Source organism: Desmodus rotundus, chromosome 5 (genome assembly GCF_022682495.2).
Source record: "Desmodus rotundus isolate HL8 chromosome 5, HLdesRot8A.1, whole genome shotgun sequence".
NCBI classification, from domain to species: domain Eukaryota; kingdom Metazoa; phylum Chordata; class Mammalia; order Chiroptera; family Phyllostomidae; genus Desmodus; species Desmodus rotundus.
The window spans coordinates 4,287,917-4,310,550 of NC_071391.1; the positions used below are offsets into that span (position 1 = coordinate 4,287,917).

A 22,634-nucleotide genomic window follows, 5' to 3' on the forward strand; every position below is an offset into this window, starting at 1 on the left:
GTGTGTATAATTCTTATACTCTTTGCAATCAAGGAAATGGGGGCCCGAAGATCCCACAGCCAATAAGTGGAGGAGCTAGGGTTCTAACCCAGGCAATGGGGTTCTAGAGCCTCTACACACAGAATCCCCAAAAGTCAGATGGGGCAACCGAGGCTCTCAAAGGGAAGGGACTTGTCACACAGCAGGTTAGCAGCAGACCCAGGTCCATGGTGGGCAGGACCCAGAGGGGCCTCTTCTCTCAACTTTTCTTCTGTCAGGCTCCCCTAGACCTAGTCGATCCCAGCTGCCATTTGACTTGGGGACACAGCCCTCTGCCCACGCCTCCTATCCCTGCCTCACCATTATTGATCCGTCTGGTGGGAGTGAGGGAGCCCTGTGGCCCAGTCTTAGTATTTATTTAGCCTTTTGGGCTGACCTTTCCGGTGTTTGCCGCTGCAGACAACCGCAGGCAGGAGGTTTGGAGCTGCTGACCACTGTGGCGACAGACTGGTCCTGCTCCTCCCACATGCAGGCCTGGAATGGCCGCCACGCTGGGCAAGCCAGCAGCCTCCACACACTGCCTCTTGGGTGGGGCTCAGCCTATCCCTGAAGACTCCCTGGGGGTGGAGGAGGGGGTAGGTGGGGGAGGGAAGGAAGGGGAGGGAAGAAGTGGGAGCAGCTGGGTTTGGGCCCTGTTGAATGAACTTAAAACCTAAGAGGGGGCAGGACGGCCCCTCCCTGCCTCCCTCCTACTGACTTGCTCGGGCCCAGGACTCCTCTGTGGCTCCCCACAGGCAGCAGGACAAGGGCCTTCAGACTCAGCCCAGACATACCCAGTTTCCACTCCCCAGACACATGTAACACGTGCGTGTGTGAGCAGTTCCCTGGCCTGGAGGCCCCTCTCCCTCCTCCGTGGGCTCAGCATGTCCGCCCTGCAGAACCAGGGCTCAGGTTTCCATCTCCTCTGGGAAGCTTGCCCCGGTGTCAACCTTCACGGGCTCCAGCCGCAGCCAGCCTCATTGGTCACCTCTGTCTCCCCTGTGTTGGGGGCGGGTTCCACAGAAGCTCTTCACAGGCCTGGTGGTGGGCGGGCCTTCTGGGGGGTGTTGGGAATGCGCACCCAGAGCTGCCTCCTCACTTGCTTGCTGTGATCTTTTAGGGGACGTTGGGGGAAAGCAGGGCAGGACAAAACCAGTGCATTTTGAGAGGGGCTTTTCTGCTGCCCTTCAGCCCCACTCTTGAGGAGCTGGAGGAGGGGCAGTGTTGCCTTGCAGTTGAGAGCATGAGCTCTGGAGTCAGACAGCCTGAGCCTGAATCCCAGCTCTAAGGCTTTTAGGCTGTGTGATTATGGGCTAGTTACCTAACTTCTCTGAGCTTCAGTTTCCATAGCTGCCAAAAGGAGGTGACACAGTGCTTACCTATAAGTGTCACAGAGTTGCAATCTGGGCACCAGCACCCACCGACTCACACGGCCCTTCTCCCTGCCAAGCCTTTCCTCTGGCTCTTTTCTCCCCCACCCTCCCCCAAATTTGCTCTCGCAAGGTCGATAAATTGGCTACAGTTTTACCCGTTCCTGTCCTTTTCCACATGCTGTTTCCTCTGCCAGGAATGCTTTCTGGGCCTTGTCCACTGTTTTCGGCCATATGCCTCCTCCTATCCTGAAGGCTCAGGCCAACAGCACCACCGGGAGGCTCCTGCTGCCACCCTGCCCCCCGGCCTGGCCCAGGGCCCCTTCTTGAGCTTCCCAAGCAGCCTGGCATTGTCCTGGTCATGGTCTCCCCAAGCAGACTGGGGCCTCCCCATCCCTGGGCACCCAGCAGTGGGGGTAGGGGGCTCACAGTGACCCAGGCAGAGGCTCGAGTCCATGGTCCCTAAAGAAGAGCCGAAGGCGATTCGGGCTGAGCAGGGCTCTCGGAAGCCCCCTCCTTCCTGCCCCAGTTTTATTTTGGTTCTAGAATCATTCCACTGAGCATATCCAGTCCCCACCACTCCCATCCCAGGTGCACAGTCAACATTTCATGCAGTTAGAGGGAAGGAGTGAGGGGGAAGAGGTGGGGGTCATGGCTGGCACCGCAGAGCCCCTGGGGTAGGAAGGGTCCAGGGTCTCCCAGGCTGCAGAGGTGCCCCAGCTGTGTGTCCCTGGGCCCTCTGCTGTGTGTCCCTGGGCCATGCAGACCTCCTGGTGCTGGCTACAGGGTAGATAGCCTGGCCTCAGGGATGGGCCATGGCTATGTCGGGTGGGGAGAGCCACAGTCCTGCCTCTAGTCCCAATGCTACCCGGAGCCTTCCACCCTGTTCCCGCCACCCCTCCTGCCACATCATTGGGGATAACAGGTGGGGCTGGTCTCCACGGCTCACCAGGGCCAGAGGCAGCCAGCCTGAGATCCCATGTGCTCACCCGTGGGGGGCCAATAGGGTAGATAGTGCCCTCTCATCCCTTTGAACCAGCACAGACACCCACCCCTCAGCTGTGCAGGGTGCATAGCTGCCTGCTTTTTGGGAGGCTGCTCTTGGTGAATGGGAGCTGCCTCAGCCAGGGACCCTTCCTCCAGCTGAGGGTGGGACAGTAGCCAAAGATGATGCATGTGTGGGTAACAGCCGAGCCCCTTTGCTTCTGGGCAGGACCGTAGGGTGCCATTCACACTCAGAGCTTCCCCAAGCCATTGGCTGACGACGGACTCCCCTGAAGCCACAACTCGCTCTCTGCATGCAACTCCTCTCGCACCTTTACAGGGGTCCCTTGGGAGCTCTGCCCTGACCAACCCCTCTCCCTTGATGCCTCACCTCAGGGTCTGCTTTGGGAACCTGCCCTAGGACACTCGGTGTTCCAGAGCCACCTCCTTCCCATACTCACATTCCATTTTGACACCCTTGATGGTCCCTCACTGCCACTGTGCAGGCTGCCCCTCCCTCCAAAGCCCAGCCCAAGGGTCTCCTGCTCCACTGTATCCTCTCAGGGGCCTGCAGCCTGCAGGGCCTCTCCCACAGACCCTCTGCAATCTGTGTTCTGGCTCCACCACCCACAGTCCCCCACAGGCTGAGACAGCTCTCTTCTCTTCCCAAAAGGGCCTGGCCTGGAAGGACTCCAAGAAAGCCCCATGGAGCCAGTGCCTGGGGTGCGTGGGACTGAACACAAGGGCCTGGGGCTTGGCCTGCCAACCTCTGGGCCTGGGCGAGGACGGTGGTTCAAGGGAGTGGATTTCAGAGAGTGACTCCGGAGCCAGCGTCCCATACGGCCTGCGAGCCTCTGCTCGTTCCATCTCTCGGTCTCTTCCCCTGCCCAGAGAGGCCCTTGGGCCCATCACAGTGGGCTGAGGATTGTGCACAGGGACGCTCCCATCCCTGCCACGCTCAGGCTGGACTGCCTGCCTGGAACACTCTCAGTTCTTCCCCTACCCCTCAAACCACAGCGCCCATCCCGCCCTCCAGCCCCCAGAGCCCTCCTCGAGTCCACCTGGCAGGGCCACCATCCAGCACCAAGTAGATCACCAGGACAGGGGATCTTGCCTTCCTGGCATCCTGTGGGTCTGTATCTTGTTCATGTCGCGCCTGCTGGTGCCTAGCACGGCGCCTGGCTCCCAAGACTTGCTCTGTTCCAGTGCATGGCCCAGCTTGGCGTTGGCCTCCCAGCTGGGGTTGGGTATGGGGAGCTCTGAGAGGCCAAGGTCCCCCCAGGCTGAGGGGCAGACCCACCGGGGATCTCAAAATGGGAGAACAACGAGCCAGTGCCCAGCTACAGCTGGTCCTCAGTGGGAGCAACCTTGGGTCCCTAGACAGACAGCAGGCCCACTCCTCCTATACAGTCTAGGTAGCGGGACCAAGATGGCTCATGGGGAGTCCATCGGGGGCCCCGGCATTCATGCCTTCAGCTGGACAATGCAGAAGGGTGTCACACCTGAGCTCGAGCCATACTCAGGCAGCTCCAGTGCCCACCCTGGCCTTGCCCGGCTGCTAGTTTCGTCGGACAGGATGCCACATGGACACAGGCCTGCGCAGTGTGGCCAGCATCTGGCTCCAGTGTGTGGTACCCATGCCACTAGCTGACGGCCCGATGATGACATGGCCCACGTTGTCCCCACGGCCGTCGCTGCTGCTCTCAGCCACTGTCACACGGAGAGACAGGTCCTAGGGAAGAAGTGATATGGGTGGTGGGGACCAAGGGCAGTGCCAGAGGTCCTCCATGGCTTCTGGGCCCCAGTCCACAAAGGCCAAGTCCCAGCAGGGTGCCAGGTGCAGTTCCCTCAGTCCTCATCTCTGATCTGCCTAACCCCACGGGCTTCTGTTGCTGCCTCCCTACACAGAGGCAGCACCAGGTGGCCCAGGTTCAAATGCTGGCCTCACCACTTCCTTGCTGCGTGACCTTGGACACAGACTTGGGCTCTTCCTACCTCAGGTTCCCCATCTGTAAAATGGTGATAATAGTAGTTCCTACCTGTTCTGGGAACAAAATGTACACAGAGCGTTATAATGTCTGCTGTTTCTCCTAATAAAACTGTAGGTTGGATGCAGCTGAGGGAGAGAAAGGACTTGCTCGAGATCAAAGTAGTAAGGCTGAAACCAGAGCCCAGCCTGACCTCTCTCCTCCTCCCACCCCCGCCTTCTCCTGGTCCCAAGAAGTGTCTGGCTCTTGGAGGCTGTGGCATAGTGGCCCTACGATTACCCCAGGGAGCAGCAGGGGACAGATGGGCAGCCTGTCCCATGAAGGTGGCAGGGCAAGGCAGCGACGCCCAGGACCAACCAGAGGTGCCGGGATGTTGGCCTGGATTAGGAACATCCAGACCGAGGCAGAACTCTGGGCTTTGAAGTTGAGACAGGGTGTCCTGCAGGGGAGATTAAGTGGGCTTCTGCGCAGCCCCAGGGCTAAGAGGCAGCTTTTGTCTCAAAGTGCAGAAGGACTTTCTCACCGTCCGGAATGCCCCAGGATGGAAGGTGGTAGTGAGGGGAGGTGGTGAGTTCCTCATCCTCTGAGGCATGCAAGAAGGACCACTGGTGGGGCCCAGGCCCTAACCTCAGCAGTCCCCTCATCCTTGGTCTGTGATAGCTGTGCTGGGATGGAGCCACCTCCTGACGCCATTGGGGTGAGGGGAGCTCGGCAGGGCCTCTGCAGCTAGAACCTCAGGAGATTTAGGGTGGATCTCGGTGCCCTGGCTCAACTCCAGGTCTGCCGTTCCCTCCCCTGGGACTGGCTTTCCCCAGAGTTCAGCTTAGCTAAGCCTTTCTGCGGAAGCCTCCCTGACCGCCCAGGTCTGGCGTGCTCTCTGTCGATTAGGATTGCCGGGGACTTTCTGCCCGTCCCTTGTAAGCACCGAGGAAGCAGTGCCCGTGTCCCCAGCACCCTCTGTGGTGCTGGTATCTAATGAGTGCTTAATAAATGCTTCTTGACTACGTGGCTTGAGGTAAACTGTCAGCACCTGCAGGAGCCCTGAGAAGCTAGGTGGCAGGGGATGAAGTGGCCCCAGAGCCCGGGGCTGACCTGGCCTGGCCCCTACCCCTGCACCATGTCTGCCTCACCTGGAGCACAATGGCTGGCACCGAGAAGATCATGGCTTCATTGAACACTGGGTTGGGGTCGTCCCTCTTCACGGCTGTCTTCTTTTTGCTCATCTTCCTCCCATCCTGCAGCAGGTACACCTTGACGTAGGGGTCTGGGTGGGTGAGGGGGTGGACATGAGGGCCACTGCCGTACTCACTTGGCACAGCCTGCCCATCCCAGAGGCGCACTGGCTCTAACCCCCTCCCCCCAAACCTTCACTATTGCCATGATCTCCTGCAGTCCCGCCATCGGTCCTTCATTTCTTTCCTATTTGACAGATGAGAAAACTGAGGCTCACACATGAGTCAGGAAGACAGCTGGGCTTTGGGCACCCGCAGCTTGCCTCCCAGCCCAGGCATGTGCTCCCCTCACACGACACTAGGGGGACTTGGAAGCCCCACCACTTTTCATTCTATAAATGGCCTGCATGCGGACGTCAGCTCTGAGTCAGCCAGCACCCACTCAGCAGGGTTTGACTCAATGATGTGCGGCTCTGAAATAGCACGTCTCTGTCTGCTCCTCTCCTACCGCCCACTGGGCGTCCTTGCTGCGCCTGCCTGGACCCCAGTTCCCCCCAGGTGGCCGGGCTCCCCCAGTCCTCTGTCTCCAGTTACCGGGGGCTGGAGCCTCTTGCAGACCTGGGGCATCGGGCCAGGCCTGGTACCCACACCGTCCCGGTAGTCCTTGTCCCCGTTTGGGATCTAGAATGCAGTCCAGTCTCTGGGAATGGAGCCTCCACCGCCAGTTCCAGTTCTGGGAAGTGGGTGCCCACCTTGGTTCCTTCCCAGAGCCCCAGACTTTCCAGTCTCAGATTCCTGCCCCTTCCACTGCAGGGGCTCCCCGCCTCCCTCTCTGGTTCCCATGTTCCCCAGCTAGATTAATCTTCCCACTGTGCACAGCTCCTAAGCTCAGCCAGAGCCGGGGGTGGGGATTCCCACACCTACTGATGTGTCCAGGTGCCTGGGGCTTAGCACTTGGGCCACAGCCCCCACCAGCCCCGTGGAGGAGCCAGGCTGCCAGCTGGGCCTTACCTGCAGTGCTCTTGTCGTTGGTCCAGATCAGATTCTTGGCCTTCACCACGACCACGGTGAGGCGCTCGGCCGTGGGGAGGTAGCTGAGGGAGAGCAGGATCTCCCCTACAGCATCGGCAGCCTGGGGGACAGGTGAGTGGCTCTGAGGGCTTCTATCCCCTCACAGGTCCAGGCAAAGGCAGAGGCTGCCTTCTCCGCTGAGAAGTTGCTGTTCTTGAGGCCCCTCACACCAGGGCTCCAGGCTGGTGGGATTGAGAAAGGGGCCCCCATCCCCACTCCGTGAAGCATGCACAAGCTCGTCCTCCCCCAGTGTGAGTCCTGGCTCGAAAGGAGGGCCAGAGGTTGCCTGTCAAATGTAGCATCCAAGTGTAGTTACATTGCCTCATTCTAGGCCAAGGAAAACATTCTGCGGTAGTGGTACATACAGGTCCAAGTGGCCTGGAGTTTGTAGACTATTTGCTTAAATAATAGCAACGCTCCCCAAGCACTCTTACATGTATAAAGGTACACTTCAGCTGGGCCTCTGTCTGAAACAACTCACTTCGGGGCCAGCAGCTCCCCTAACAGAAGCTCTAAAGGAGCTTGGAGGCAGGAGCAATAGAAGAGCTGTAGACAGTGGCCGTGGTGTCTTTCATCTGCACGCAGAAAACTGAGTCTCCCTGACTGTGGCTCTGGTCTCTTTCTCTAATTTCCTAAAGGTGTTGGCGCTCAAGTTGCTGCAGAGGACAGTGGAGTCCCTCCTCTGAAGTGTGTGTGTGTGATACTCTCTTCATGGGTGGTGGGTGGGCAGCTTACCTTGTTCTGGTCCTGTAAATAGAGCCAGCCACTGAAGGGCTGCAGTGGAAGGTCAAGTACAGAAAGCTTGAGCTCCACCACCCCCGTGCTGACATTCCGCTCATCCTCATCAATGCCGAAAACAGAAAACCGCAGGCTCTTCTCCTCCAGGGCTGCAGGGTCCAGGGGGATGGAGAACTTCTCATCGAAGAAGATAGAGTAGGCATTCCTTTGGATCTGCAGGGAGAAAGGGCCATAGAGGGTGCTTCACACCGGGGAGGGGGTGGCAGGGAGAGCCCTGGATGGAGAGTCTGGGACTTGGGCCAGAGTCCTGGCTCTGCTGTCCCCACGACACAATGCCAACCCTTATGTTGGTGGCTCAGCCCTGATTATTTAAAAGCCCCTCTGTTCTCCCCTCACTAGTGGCCGATCCAGTGGCCTGGCATTTGAAGCTTCCATAATCTGACCCCAACTAAGTACCATCCTCAGTGGCCCCAGCTCCACAGAACCCTCACGATGCACTAGCTGAGCTGGTCTCTGTCTTTCTCGCACAGGTTCAAGTCCAGGCCTGGGCCAGGTGTGCAACAGGTATGGATAATTGTCTGTGGGGTTGAGAGCCATTGATGTCCCAGCCCCCACAGAGCCTGGCCCAGGACTGTCTGAACACTGTAGGATGGACAGACGGATGGAATGACTAGGCGAGGCTGTGCGGACTCCGTTTCCAAGCCCGGTCCTGCCTGGTGGGTGCCATTGGCCTCCGCCCAGGAAGCTGTGGGCAGGCCCCTGGGAAGGTGCACTTGCGGGCACAGCTCCCCTTCCATGGCAGGCTGCCTTAGTCACTGCCTGGCGATATTTAAAGAGAGGAGCTCTCATTCCTGGCACCTCGCCTGAAGCTGGGGGTGCTGCCCAGCCTGGGGGCAGCCACCCACTCGCTGGAATCAGCTGGGCTGCGATGTAAGAAGCCTGCCTTCTTGGGAAGAAATCTACCAGCACCTCCAGGTTCCCTGAGCCACACTCTTCGGTGACTGCCTGGGCTCTGGGTGGGGTCCTCTCGTACTGCTCCCTGGAAGCTTCGGTCCCGCCCCGTTGCCTGCTGGAGAATTGGGGGCTCCTTCCCCCATGGGAGAAAGCCCACCTCTCCATCCTGACCTCGGCATTCAGGCTCTTCATGATCTTCAGTTCCCCCTCTCCTTCCTTCCGCCAAGCTAGCCTCTTGGCTGCCCCCTGCCATAGGGGCCCACGCTCCCTGAGCACCCATTCTCTGTGCGTTGTGCTTTATGAGCACGTGGGTGGAGGGGTGGGAACCTCGGGACCATGTCCCAGGCCTACCGCTCACTTGCTGGGGTTGTCTTGGGCAAAGTGCTTTTCTGAGCCTCAGTTTCCTCATCTGAAAGGTGCTCAGTCCACCTCAGTAGGGTAATGAGAACCTCATGGATGTGCTGGGCCCTGAGAACCAGGTTCTCAGCACAAGCAGGCTGTGGTGGCTGCTGTCTGCCAATGTCCCCCTTCATGGGATGTGTCCAGAACCACCCAGGGCCCTTCAGGCAGCGCTGGCCATAGGCAGCACGGATCAGGCTCAACGGGAACACTTTGTGGTCCTCGTAGATGGTCTGTTGAGTGCTTGCCAAGGACTGGGCTAAGGAGTTTGCACTTATAAACGTGTCCCCTCTTCAAGAATGATGACGCCCATTTGACAGGTGGGGAAACTGAACCACAGAGAACTTACGTGACATATCCAAGGACATAAGCAACCAGGATTTGGACCTGGGCAGTCAGACTCCAGCGTCCTGCTCATAACCCCTCATTGAACTGCCTCTCAGAAGCTGGCCACCCCATCTTGGGCCTCACATGCACATGGCTGGTGGTGAGTTCTAGACCCTTCTAGAATGAGGAGGGCAGGGTGGGGCAGGAGAGGGATGACTGTGTCCATCATTGAGGAACAGCTGGTTTTCCGCAAGGTAAAGGGGACCAGACACACAGGTGGGTCTCCGAGGAGTCAGAAGGGGTACTTGGTCGTACGGGTCCTCGGGCTCCCCCTGCTCTGGTCAGAAGCCACGGTGTGTTGCCCTCAACCACCTCAGAGGACACCTGGCCGCCGCAACTGGACCCCTCCGTCCAGCCTGGAGCTGCTGGCTACTGGAGCTGGGCATGGGGGTGAGTCTCATGTAGGCTTTGTGCCCTCTGGCATGGTGGAGGGACCCTGGGTGGGGGGGATGCTGGGTCCCTCTCCTTGCCCCTCCTGGTTTATGCCCATCCTGCTTTCCACCCCAGGAGCTAACCTCCGTGGGCTACACCAACAGGCTCCCTTGGCCTCTAGCTTCCGGGAGGGTCAGCCATTGAGGGTCACTGGAGGGACACCAGAGATCGGAGGGAGGCCGGGGCACTTACTCCCCGCAGATCCCCTGCAATATTGCTGTGGGCTGACTGTGTCCCTTGTCCAAAGGACACAATGTCTATCAAGGTGGCCTTCTCTACACACCCCCTCATCCTCGGGTCTGGTAGCCTTCCCCGCCCCTCATCCTTTCAGACCAGGGTGCCACGCCCTCCTTGCGGTGCCCTACACACCACTCACATCATTGTTAGCAGTCCTGTTACTAAGCTGTCCCCAAATTAGCCAACTTGAATGTGTCATCCCTTCCCTGCCAGGGCCCCAAGTTGACACAGGGCCAAGTGTGGAAGTGGACAAGTACCCCACACTGGATTCGTGTAGTGGGAATGCTAAGAATCGTGCAGAGTGGATGCCTGCAGGTGGAGGCCCCTAACTCCAGTTCTGCACTCTGTCTAGTCAGCACCTTGGGCTCTGGGACCAGCATCCAAACCCGCACTCCGGCGCCCTCCTCAGATCCTGCCTGGCGCTGCTGACCTTCCCAGCTGGGGAGACTCCTGAGAGGCACAACACACCTCTGCCCCGCCCTGCAACCCCCACTTACCCGGGAAATGCCCACGATCTGCTCATCGGGCAGCAGGCTGACGCGCATGAAGCAGGACTCGAAGCTGGCTTCCTCCCGCTCCAGGAGGTCCTTCCCCTGCAGCACGGCCACGTGGAGGGTGTGGGAGGCGGCATCGTAGTCCATGCTCACCTCCACCTGGCCCAGTGTGAAGTCCTGTCCAAAGGTGTTGCTCACGGAGGAGATGGAGTTGAGGGAGTCGGCCGACTGGGACTTCCGGAGGGTCCCGTAGGGGGCCAGGTCCAGCTCACGGCCCATCAGCTCCAGGGGCCCCAGCTCGCTGATGCTCTCAAAGGTGTCCTCCATGCTGAGGCTGCCTTTGCGACTGGGTGGTCCCCGAGTGCTGGCCCGCTGGGCATTCCAGGCAGGCACCCTCTGGGGTGAGAAAAGGGGACATGGGAGCATCACGAGGGCAACGGTGTTGAGATGGCAAAGAGGGGACAGTAATCCCTGCTCATTCAAGGCACCTCCAAGTTCCCCTTTCGCAAAAATGGGGCATGTCTTAGTTCAGAATGTCCTTGTTCAATGTTATTTCATGTCACTCGGTTTTCTCTCTCTAACCCAGGATGTAAGAGAGCATTTTCTCAAAATGTTTATTTATATGGACTGAGTTCCATACCTAGAGATGTTCATGTTTACAAAAAGGAAAGGTCGTCAGCAATGTAGTATCCAGCAGAAGGGGAATGGGTAAGAATACTGGAGTAGAACTACTCAATAGATGATTGAGCAGCCTCAAAGGAGGATTCCAAAAATTCACCTGTGAAACTTTTTTTTTAATTTTAATTTTTTATTGTTATTTAATTACAGTTGTGTGCCTTTTCTCCCCATCTCTCCACCCCACCCCGGCTGAACCCCTCTCCCTCCCCCACCTCCACCCTCCCCCTTGATTTTGTCCATGTGTCACCTGTGAAACTCTTACGGCATCATTTGTAATGGCATTTAGGAAATCACGGCAGATACATAAAAAAGGAGTCTTAGCTATTAAAGTGATATTAATAATGGCTGTTCACCAACATAGGAAAGTGCTCCAGCTGTAAGTGAGGTGAACAGAGCGAGGTATAAAGCTCTGAGTAGAAATGACACCTATTGGGGGAAGACCGTGCATGGATGGAAGACTGGGGGCGGGATTAAACATAGTGGAAAGCAATAAGTCAAACTGTTAATAGGTAAAAAACGGTTAACTATTGCTCGCCTCAGGGTGGAGGCATTTGGGAGATGCTTTTCTTCTTCTTTACATTTTCCCATGTTTTCTACAGGATGGTCTTTAACAGGGAAACCATTCGTTCATTCATTCATTGAACACGTACTCAGGACTCATTCGACAAGTGTGCACTGGGCTGGGTTGGAGACAGGAAGCAGGACGAGGGCCCCATTCACCCGGAAGAAACCAACCGGAGGGAGTGAGGTGGGGAGGGAGTAGAGGTTCATCCTTCGAGTGAACGGCAGGGGCACAGGGCCCCCACCTCCGTGTGCACTCATGAGCGTGGGAGCCTCACCTTCTGCTTGGCCTCTGTGTAGCTCTCGCCATATTTCTGCTGAAGGTACCTGTAGTCGTAGTTGGGGAATGGGGAGGGGCTGGGGAAGCTCCCGGAGGTCCAGAGCTTCCACAGGCTCACAGCTGCGATTCCCAGCAGCGCCAGGGCCCCTGCAGCGTAGACGCCCACCTCCCAGTCCGGGGGGCTCTTGATAACTACAAGGCAAAAGCAGCCTCTCATTAGAGGGCCCTGGGCCCCTCAGTGGGTACAGACCCCCACCCATGGAGCAGGTGGTTTGGCACTGACTGACTTATTCATTCAATGAATGTTTACTGAGTGCCTTCTATGTGGTAGGCTGGGTGCGAGGCACGGGGGGGTCCAGGGCTGCACAAGATAACGCTCCCTGTGATTTCTGCTTTATCCTCTTTCCCACAAAAATAGACATTTCTCCCATGATTGGCACTTGATGAGAACAGATGAGCTGTGAACAATGGTTAAATATTCATTAGGCTTTAAGCAAATAGGGCTGTTCTTGCCTTTTTGAGTTCTTGGACCTCATCCTTCAGAGGACCTTTTGCTGCCAGATAATCAAAGCAGCCTTTTGGGGTCCGGGGAAAGGGGAAGGGGACTTGGGGGGAAAAAGGATCCCATTTTTCCCTCAAACCTCGTCTAGAACAACCCAGTGTCCACCCATTGCTGAATGGATAAATAAAATGTAGCATATCCATATAATGGAATATTATTCAGCAATAAAAAGAAATGAAGTACTGATACATATTACAACATGGATGAACCTTGAAAACATCTTGCTAAGTGAAAGAAGCCAGACACAAAAGACCACATGCTGTGTGATTATATTTTTGTGTCCAAAAGAGGCAAATCTACGGGGACAGAAAGTAGATTAGTGAGTGTCTGTGTCTGGGGAGGCGGGGGGTGGGGAGAAACGTGGAATACGGGGTTTGTTTTTGGGATGATGAACGTACTCCAGAAATTGACTGTGCTGATGGCTGCACAATATACTAACGCCCAGTGAATTATACACTTTAAGTGATTAAATTCACGGTATGTGAATTTTAACTCAATCAAGGTGTTACCCCTCCCCCTGCCAAAAAAAAAAAAAAAAAAAAATCTCAGCCAGCAGTGAGAGATGGCTGCAGGCTATGAAAGGCTTGGGGAAAAATCCAGCTGCTCAAATGCTGTTCCCCCGCTGATAAGTAAATAACTTTCCTTACCTGAGCCTGACTGACCCCAAACAGTCATTAACTACCTCCTCAGCTCTGTTGGGTGAGTCCTCACCTAGCCCAAGGCCAAGCATTGCCATACACGTTAAAAGGAAGCCTGGCTTTGGGGTCCCCACAAGCAGCCAGTGAGGCAGTGGGACTCATTTTGCAGAAGGTCACACTGCTAGCAAATACAGTTCTCTTAACCCTTCTTAGTGCTGCCTCTATGCTCAATTCAAATGGGGAAACTGAGGCACACAAAGAACTTGCCCAAGGTCACAGCACCAGGGAGGGGTGGGACTGGGATTCCAACTCTGACAGCCAGACTCCAGAGGAAGCAGGGCTAACCACTGCTCCACCGGGTCTCTACCCAGCGCAGTTCCCTGGTAGCAGAGCAAAGACAGGTGGAGAGGGCATTTCCGGGGTGGATTTTATCATGGCACATCCACTGAGAACCTACTGTGTGTGAGCACCTCGTGAAGGGAGTCAGCCCCAGGCCCAGCTCACAGTCGAAGGGGTAGGGTGGGCAAAGAGACAAAACAGTGATGGGAAGAGCCCAAGGGGGCTTCCTGGAGCTGGAGGAGGATGTCCCTTCCTGGAGGGAGATCTAAGCTCAGACATGGAGGGGGAGCAAGAAGTGTGCCCGGCCAAGGCGCCAGGGACTGGGGGTTTTAGGGCAGGAAAGAGGCGGGGTACAAAGCCTAGAGCTCTCAGAGTGCCCAGTGGGAGAGCAGGAGTGGGGCACTGGGGTTGGAGGGCTCCTCGCCTCTGCCTCCTGGAGCCCGCCACATCGGGAGGAACCAAACAGCAGCCGGCAGCCGGCAGCCGTGGGCCCTCCGGCAGCAGGAGGCCTCAGCCTGCCCTGAACCCAGCTCTGCTCTGGCTGTGCTGGGCCCTGCCAGCTTCAGCCAGATCGATACTAATGCACTCCTGGCGCTGGGTGCTTATCCAGCCCTCGGAACCCTGTGAGGTCCCTGCCTCCACGTTCTAGGGGACACTGAGGCTGGGAGAGGGGAAGAACACAACTACCTATGGGCTCAAGGCCACAGCCCACCAAGCCTCCCTGGGCTCAGCCTCCTCATCCAGAAAAAGGAGATGACCACAAAACATCCGCATCCAGTGGTCCCACCCAGCGGAGTGATTCTGAGGGAAAAATCCCAACAAGTTTTCCGTCTGCCCCACGTCCTCAAGGCTGTGTTTCTGTAACAGCAGAAATCTGGAAACAGCCTGAAGGTCTGACCCGGGGCCCTGGGGCTGTCTTAGGAAGGAATGTCACTGGCCTTTGAGAATGACTGTTGAAGTCATTAGGATGTCACTGTGGCAATGCAGAGAAACACTTCAGGCAATGTTTAGAGAGAAAAAAAAATCAATTCCTGACATGGTATAACCACACGATTTGATGTAAAAAATCACAGAGCCAATGGACAAGGGCTGGGAGGACCAGGGAGGATGGAGAAGAGCAAGAAATTAGGATGCAGGGACTGGGCACAACCCTGTTTACTGCTGACTTCGGTTGCTGGAATGCAATTTGTGGTCTAAATAAAACCACAGCAAAGATGTACAGAGGGCCCCAGGGCCAGCCCTGATGAGGCCGGCTGGGAAAGTCTCCGGAGCCTGGTGAATGGGGGATGGGACAGGAACGTACCTGCTTCACTGGAGAGTGAAGGGCACACGTGAGGGGCTCCTGCTGAGACCTGCACAGCAGGGCCTGGGTGTTGGCAGGGGTGGGCAAGGGGGCCCGGCACAGGCGGCGGGCACAGCAAGGTGGCAAAGCAGAGCCAGACTCCTCTGAGAGTGAGAGTCCCAGGGAAGTGAGGTACTGAAGCCAGAGCCCCCGAGGACAGAAAAGGGGAGTAGGGCTGAGGGCATGAAAGGAAAAGCCTCAGGAAGGTAACACGAAGTGACAACAATTGATACTCATTTACTAGTTCATTTACAGACTACCAGCCGTAGGACAGTACGGGAAGAATTCCCCAGGGAAGTGAGGTAGGTCTAGGCTGAGGCCAGAGCTGAGGAGGAGGAGCGGTTGGAGTTATAACAGGTTCCTTCTCTTTACTATTTGCCAGGTTCTGTTCCAAGCACTTCACGTGTATGAACCCACTGAGTCCTCAGAACAACCGTGGGAGGAAGGACCTATTATTATCCCTCTTTTACAGATGAGGAAGCTGAGGGACGATGCAGATATTTGCCGCCAATCTTGCTCCAGATCTGTGCTTGTAACCTCCACAGCAGGGCCGAGGACCTAGCCAGGCAGAGGCAGGGATGCGCCCCGGCAAAGGGGACAGCATGCGCCAAGGCCTAGAGTTGGGGGGAGCTGTGTTTCCCCTGGGTTGGGCACTTCACGTGGGTTAGCCCACTGAATCTTCCCAGCAGTCCCCAAGGCAGGCCTCACTGCCCCATTTTACAGATAGGTAAATGGAGGCGCAGAAAGGTTTCATCACTTGCTCAAGGCCATGCCAGGGCTTAGGCCTAGACTTGGGAGGCTGCAGGCGAGAATCTCTGGCTGGGGGTTGGGAAAGGTGGCCCCTGGGACACCCCTCCACTCAGCCCTGGGCTGGGTAAGGGCTGTGCTAGGGCAGGAGCCAGACCCACAGTCAGGGGACCTGGATTCATGTCCTGACCCTGTACTCACTGTCCCTTTCCTTCACTGAGCCTTCCTTTTTTCACCTGTAAATGGGGACAGAAGCATAAGCAGACTGTGAGGTGTGTGTGATGTCACATGACACCATTCCCCAGCTCAGTGCCGGCGGGGCACACCGGCTAGGTGGGAGCTGCGTCCCAGGTGTCCGCCATCCCTGGTCCGGGCTCTCTCTGCGTTCCGTGCCCTGTGCACCTACTACCAACTTTCCTGTGTTTCCTCTTACTTGGCGACTTGAGAGGCTCCAGAAATGGCCCTGGTGAGTGGATTCTGTGTCACAGGCTCATCCTTCGGGACCAGCGGGACACAGGCCTCCTGGGGGATCCCCTCAAGTCACATGGAGGGAGTCACTTCCACAGAGGCAGCCATGGGAGCAGAGAGAATAGATTTTGAACTGGTCCCAGCTCCGTGTCCCCAAGGCTATGTGACCTGGGCGAGTCACTGACCGTCCTTACCAGTAAAGCAGAACCATGACTGGTGTCCCACTGATACCCGCACCCCAGGCCTGGTGGGAGGGCCCTTCGAGCTGGCATGCTTGCTGCCGACACTCACCGCTCAGGCGGCGTTCTGCCACGTCCACGGCCATGGTGCCTGCTGCGGTGGCTGCAACTAGAAGGGGATAGTGAGTTGGAGGGGAGGGCTTCAGAGGGCCCCAACTCCAGCCCTGCGCCTGGCCCCTGGTGCCCGGGTGCCTGTCACGCAGAGCTCACATGCAGCTGTGTGTGGTTTTTGAAGTAGCGTTTTTAGAGAATGGTGTCTAAAGCTTTCTTTATGCCCTCAAGACTTCACCTTGGGGTTGCCAGATAACACCCAAGATGCCCAGTGACATTTGAATTTCAGATTCGCTTTTAGTATAAATATGTCCAAACGCTGGAGTATACTTACACTTAAAATGGATTCATTACTTATTTGAAATGTGAAAGTTGCTGGGTACCCTGTATTTGTATTTGCGCACCCGGGCACCGCGCCTTGCATCGGTCCCGCCAACACCGGGCTGACCAGCACTGACCCTTGGTTACTTGTCAGCGCAGGCCCCCTGGGGGGCTCACTAGGCAGGGCCACGGACCTCATGTATGACAGTGGTCCCAAAAGTTTATAATGGAGCTGAAAATTCCCATCACCTAGTGACTTCCCAGCTGTCATGACATCATAGTACAATGAGTTACAACTGGCTCCAGTGTTCAGCCCAGTGACATGCAGTACAGGTTCATGGTCAAGGAGCAGTAGGCCAGACCACATAGCCTAGGTGTGTGCGGTGGGCTAGACAATCAAGGTTTGTCCCGTTCAGACAAAGAGGAGGAGGAAACTGCCTAATGATGAATTTCCCGTCATTAAGTGACGCATGGCTGCACCTCAAAAGCTTTTGTTTACATTTGTAAAGCAAAGGCTGCATTTCTGCAATATTCCATTCTCTCTCCTTTCACTCCGCACCCCACTCTCCACCCTCCAAGGTCTGGAACTCATACAAGCCATTACCTGAACCCTGGGACCGCTCCAAGTTTTAGTATTGTTGCTAACAAGTAAACTGGGCTGACAGACATATTCTAAACGGAGGCAGGATACCCTCCCCCCAAACTCTGTGTTCCCGCATAGCTCAGAGAGGTAGTCAGAGACAGGTGGGGAGGGATGGAGGCGCACGGTCGGGGGTGGGGGAGTGGGGGAGGGGTGGGGTGTGGGTATGGTGAGAACAGCAGTGGGCCTGCCAGCTCAAGGGCAGTGCTTTTCTGTTCCGAGAATGCCGACCTGGCATTGCTGGACCTTCTGGCTCTTTAAAGAAAAGCCTGGATAGTTTATGTGCAGTTTCTGGATTTTTAAATGTTGCACCAATTCACAAAAAATGTGGACACTATTCAGGCACCATGTAAATAAAAAGCTGCTTGGCTGTGGCTAGCCTGTTTGCAACTCCTTGAAGCGTTCTGTGGGCTCCCTTTGGGACCGGGGTCCAATCACAGGGTGAAGATTATCCTGGGCAACTTCTAGGACCCTGGGGGGTTCTCCGCAGTCTGTGGCTTTGGAGCCAAGGAGCTGAGGTGGCTCGCTCCAGACAGGGCTACCCAGGACACGTGGAGCGCCTCAAGCGCCCGGGCAGGAGGCAGGACGGAGTAGGGCCCTGGGAGAAGCCCTGCCAGGTACACAGTCGGCTCCTTGCCCCCAGTGCCCCTGCTGATGCCCCCACTCCCTGAGATGCTGGGTGTCATGGTGATGGGAGGGAAGTGCGTTCTCAAAGTGGAAGCTCATTCCTGGGACCTGGGCTGGAGACCATGATGATGACAGCTAACCCTGCCAGGCGCTCCTTATCCACCCGAGTACAGCCCTGAGCCCCGGGCATGTATATTTCCTCATTTAATCCTCTAGCAACCCCACAGGTAGGTACTATTATTATCTCTGGTTTGCAGAGGAGAGTCCTGAGGCATGAAGGTAAGGTCATCTGCCCTAGGCCACACAGCTAAGAAACTGTCCAACACAGGCCATCTGGCTCCACGCTTCGGCCCCTGTGCCTGACTTGCGGGCGAGCACACGATTTCACACGCTCCCTAAGAACTTGCAGGACAGACAAAGCTCTGTGTGCCAGCCCGAGGTGGCTGCAGTTCCTGGCAGGAGGGAGTTTGGACATACCGAAACACACGTGTTACCGTGAGTACTCGGGTCCCAGCTTGCCTCTGCCCTGCTGGGAATCCCATAATCCCAGCAGCTCTCTTCCTGCTCACTTGGCACAGGACAACTTTGCGAGTGGGGATGCACAGGCACAGCCAATGCCAGCAGTGTGGTCTGGGGAAGCTCCTGCAGCACGTACATGTCCCCGGGGACAGTATCTGCTGATCGGATGGACCCCTGGCTGTTTGGGGGCCCCCACCCCTCCAAGGCTGATCCAGCTCAGACCCCAGACTCCCACATTACCCACCATTCTTCTCCTTCCCTTTATCGCCACCCCCCCCCCCCACCTCTGCCTGGGAGCTGTGACTTCAGGGAAGGTGTGAATGGCTGCGGGCACACCCAGGCCAGAAGTTCCCACAGGGGTGCCCTCTGAAGGCACATCTGCCTGAGAGGAGGGAGGAGAGACCTGCCCCCTCACTAGCTCTTGAGCCTCAGTTGTCCCTCTGGAAAAGGGGGCTCCTGACTGCCCTACCAGGGTGCCAGGAGGGTGGAATGGGAAGTAAATATGGTCAGACTTGGTAAACATTAGCTGCGGTGGTCCTAGTCTGGTAATTTGTCCAAAAGGCCCCTTGCCCCTCATTGGAGCTGCAGAATCGCGTGGGCGGCACGGCTGGTCTATAGATCTGTTTTATTTGTCTTAAATTAAAGTGAGTTGCCAACATTTAAAAATTGGTAAATTTCCCATTAAAAATGGATTTCTTAAAAAAAAAAAGGATGAATTTCCAGCTTCCCTTTAAAAGTGAGAAGATGTGCGGATAGCGGCTCTGTGTCTCCCGTAGCCCCCCAAAATAGCCTGAGCTGGAGCTGAGTAGGCTCTGCCCCTGCAGACAGGGAGGGCACTTGCTCCGTGGCCTGCACCTCACACCCCTCCACTCACTGCCAGAACTTGATGGTCCCTGGAAGCATCTCCGTTCATGAGCCCGGTAAGCAGGCCTTCAGATGAGCTGGGGGAGGTTCCGAAAGGGTGTGTGAGTTGCCCAAAGACACACAGTCAGCAGTGATGGCGCTGGGCCTGGCAGCCCTGCCTGCTGCTGAGTGAGTGCCTCTTCTATTAGTAGCCACAGCTCCTGTGCCAAGGACTTGACCTTCCCCAAGACCCCTATGGGGCACATCCTATTATTGTCCCCACTCTACAGAGGAGGAAAGTGAGGCTCAGAGAAGGGCGGTTAATTTGCTAGCCCACGGTCACGCAACCAGTAAGCAGAGAGCAGAGCCAGAGCCAGCCAGATCTGGCTCTGTCTCAAGCGCCCTTCTTAATGGTGCTGCTCACTGTCCCCGAGACCCCCAGACTCTGTTTCACTGACTAGGACAACCCCAGCAGGCTCCTGCTGGCAGCCTGGAGATCCGCCAGGCAGAGGGGCTACAGCTTTGGCTCAGAACAGGATGCTGACAAGGCACATCCGAAGCCAGGGCGACCTGTGACCAGAGCTTCCCCAGCTTCTGACACACAGGAGATGGGGTTCAACAGGGGTGAGAGGAGAGCCAGAGCTGTCCCAGACCTGCACCCGAGTTCCTCAGACCCACGTCTCCTTCCTGGCACCCTTCCCCACCCAGTCTATTCAGTCTGGCCCCAAAGCACCAAACCCTAACCTGGATGGAACATACTCACTAAAACCAGAACAGCCCCAGTTTCAAATCCAGGTTTAATCATACCTAGCTGGCAATACCTACCTAATGCTATAGGAATTAGGCATGATAGATGCTAAATGCTGAGCACCATGCGTGGCCCACAGTAGGCCCACAACATAACCTGATGCTTGGACAGAGAAATGGATCCCCATGTGAAAAAGGTGAGGAAGCTGGGACCCTGCTCACTCGGCATGTGAGTAGCAACATTGGGAGTGGCTCCAAGGTGTGACGGGTCTGAGCCTGGGCGCTTGGCCACCATGCCACCTCCCAAGGAGGCTTTTCAGGGGTGGAGGAGAGTGGGAAGGACATCCACTGGCCTTGCAGAATCTGACCACAGTGAAGGCCCCACCTGGGCTGGTCAGAGAAATGGCTTTCCAGGAATTCTGTGCCTCTGCAGGGGCTTCGGGGCCCCAAGTCTCTTGCTCCTCCCACCCCAATTCCTCCCTCATCATGTCTCCAATCACGTCCGTCACTGGCCAGCCAGGGGTTTGCTCCTCCTGTCCTCAGCCTGAAGCCAGCAGGTAATGGGAAAGACTGGGGTGGGGACAGGGCAGCCCTTGACCTCCCAGGCTGCCACACTCTTTATGATGTTTGAAACGCTTGTCAGGGGCTCCCACTTTCTGGGATAACCGCATCCTACTACCCATCCTGGCAAAGCCCACAGAAACCGCAGTACAGACTGGCTGGCATTTATTGGGCACCGCTAGGACTTGCCAAGAATTATTTCAGCAAATCCTCCCTGCCGCCCTCTGAGGGGGCTGCTACTTTGCCCATTGTATGGGTAAGAAAGCTGAGGTGCAGGAAATGACCTGCCCACAGTCACCAGAACTGACAAGAGGCAGAGTCCAAGCCTGAACCCCAGGCTGGGAGGCCCACTTTCCCAAGCTGCTTGGGGGATGTGGGGGGTTGGGTCCTTGCCTTGACCCTTCTCCAGACTGGCTGAGTTACTTGAGGTGGATGGAGCAGCCTGACCTCGACCTCAGTTTCCCCATTTCTAATAGGAAGCACGACAGCCGCTCTATTTCCAAACCTGTCCAAACCTGTCGCGCCCTGGCTGGGGGAAGGGACTGACATTCCAGGGTGCAGGTTTCCCAGGCACTTTGGGGTGGGGATGGCCTCAGCAACCGAAGAGGGTCCCTCTTCAGTGCCTCTGCAGCCCCTGGCAAGGGGGTCACCAGGTTCGGGGCTCGGGGCTCCTCCACCCACAGCACTGGCTTCAGGTTCTCATGTTCTGCCCTACCCCCACCCCATCTTCAGCCCAAATGCACAGCTCGAGGGAGGCTCTGAGACGCGCAAGTTCCCTCTCCCAAAGAGCAGCGGCGTCGACTGTTCCGAGGGGCACCTGGAAAGCCCCCCACCCAGGCCGGTGACATTCGGCGGCTGAGGATCCTTTCCCGGGTTCCCGGGCCTCCTGGGGGGGATGCGACATGCCTGTCAGGATTGGGGCATTTCCTGAAGACCCGGCACCCCTGCCGCGGGGACCCCTAGGGTATATGGGGAGAGGAGTGTGGGGAGCTGACTGAAGAGCTGTGCGAAGCGGGGCAAGGGTGGTGGGGGGACAGTCAGAGTGCTGTGAATGTGAGGGGCGTGCATGCATCGCGGGCGCCAGGGAGGCGTGTAAATGGACAGGGGAGCCGTGCGTGTGCACACGCGGGGCGGGCGTGCGGGACGCGATGCGATGCGCAGTGCGCGGAGTAGCCGGACCGGGGAAGGGCACGGCGTGTGCAAGCGCGGCGCGGGTGCGCAGACGCGTGGAGTGAGCTGAGCCCAGGGGTCCGTGGCGCGGAGAGGGGTCCCCGCGTGCGTTTGCGCGCTGTGCTCGGGGGGGCGGCCGGGTGCGTACTCACCCCGGCTCCGCTGAGGAGCCACAGCTCCGGCTCCCGCTCCGGCTCCTGCTCCGGCGGGGACGCCGGCTCCCGGCTCCGGGTTCCCGGCTGGCCTCCGGCAGCGCGCACGCACCAGCACCAAGCCCGGCAACACCACCCCTGCAGTGTCGCCCGGCGCGGGAGCGGCGCGCGGGCCGGGGGCTCCGCCGGGCCGGAGTGGCGTACGGGAGCTGCGCCGCAGTCCGGGCACGCTCCCAGGAGCCCGCCGCGCGCTCCCCTGCGCTCGCTCGCTCGTCCGCCCGCCCGCTCCCTCTTTAATTTAAAGTGACAACCCCGAGCGCTCTCTCTGCTCCCGGGAGCTGCGCTGCGCTTCTCGGGTCTGAGCTGAAGATCCCCAAGCGCGCTTCGGAGGTCCGGGGGTCTCCCCACGCGGAGCCAGCCCCTCACTCCCAGGTCGGGGGACAAGGGTGCGGATGTGCTCACCAGCGGCTCCGAGAGGCAGGCTGAGCACAGGCCTGAGAGCAGGCCCGGGGTCTACCCACAGCCTGCCGCACCTGGGTTGTCCTGGTCTCTTTTTGGGCCTCGGTTTCTTTTTCTGTAAAACAGCCGGATACTGCGCACCTCCTAGGAACCGCTGAGAAAGCAGGCGGAGCAGGGGGAGGTGCGGGGTCCCCCACCCCCTGAATGGATCATTAATTACCCTCTCCCACCATAATTAGGCTGTTCATGTAGGCCAACACTGTGTCACTTAATCTGCTCAACGACCTAGTGGGGTCGTGGCACTCCTTTTTTACATGAGGAAACAGGCTCATAGGCGAAGTGACCTTCCCAAGGTCACAGAGCTAAAGGTCAGAAGCAAGACTTGAACCCAGATCTGTTTGACTTCAAAGCTCATACTCGGAACCACTGAGGGGTCATGCTTTCTC

General features: G+C 57.3%; 1 protein-coding gene across 1 annotated transcript; it reads right to left on the bottom strand.

Moving 5' to 3' along the window:
• Window positions 1-1,840: 1,840 nt before the first annotated feature.
• SYT12 (synaptotagmin 12) lies at window positions 1,841-21,981 on the bottom strand. Its single transcript, XM_053925575.1, has 8 exons — window positions 21,730-21,981; window positions 16,151-16,207; window positions 11,762-11,955; window positions 10,248-10,640; window positions 7,339-7,554; window positions 6,544-6,664; window positions 5,491-5,624; window positions 1,841-4,104 (listed from the first exon to the last, which is right to left on the bottom strand). Exons 2-8 carry the CDS (start codon window positions 16,182-16,184, stop codon window positions 3,931-3,933), a joined length of 1,266 nt encoding a protein of 421 aa, XP_053781550.1. The 5' UTR covers window positions 16,185-16,207; window positions 21,730-21,981; the 3' UTR covers window positions 1,841-3,930.
• Between the last annotated feature and the right edge of the window lie 653 nt (window positions 21,982-22,634).

Coding starts and splice junctions, on each gene's coding strand:
- SYT12 (XM_053925575.1), bottom strand. CDS start 16,184: ATGGCCGTGGACGTGGCAGAACGCCGCCTGAGCG. Junction 10,641..11,761: donor ACACAGAGGCCAAGCAGAAG/GTGAGGCTCCCA, acceptor TTCTCACCCCAG/AGGGTGCCTGCCTGGAATGC. Junction 4,105..5,490: donor TGCCAGCCATTGTGCTCCAG/GTGAGGCAGACA, acceptor CTTCTTCCCTAG/GACCTGTCTCTCCGTGTGAC.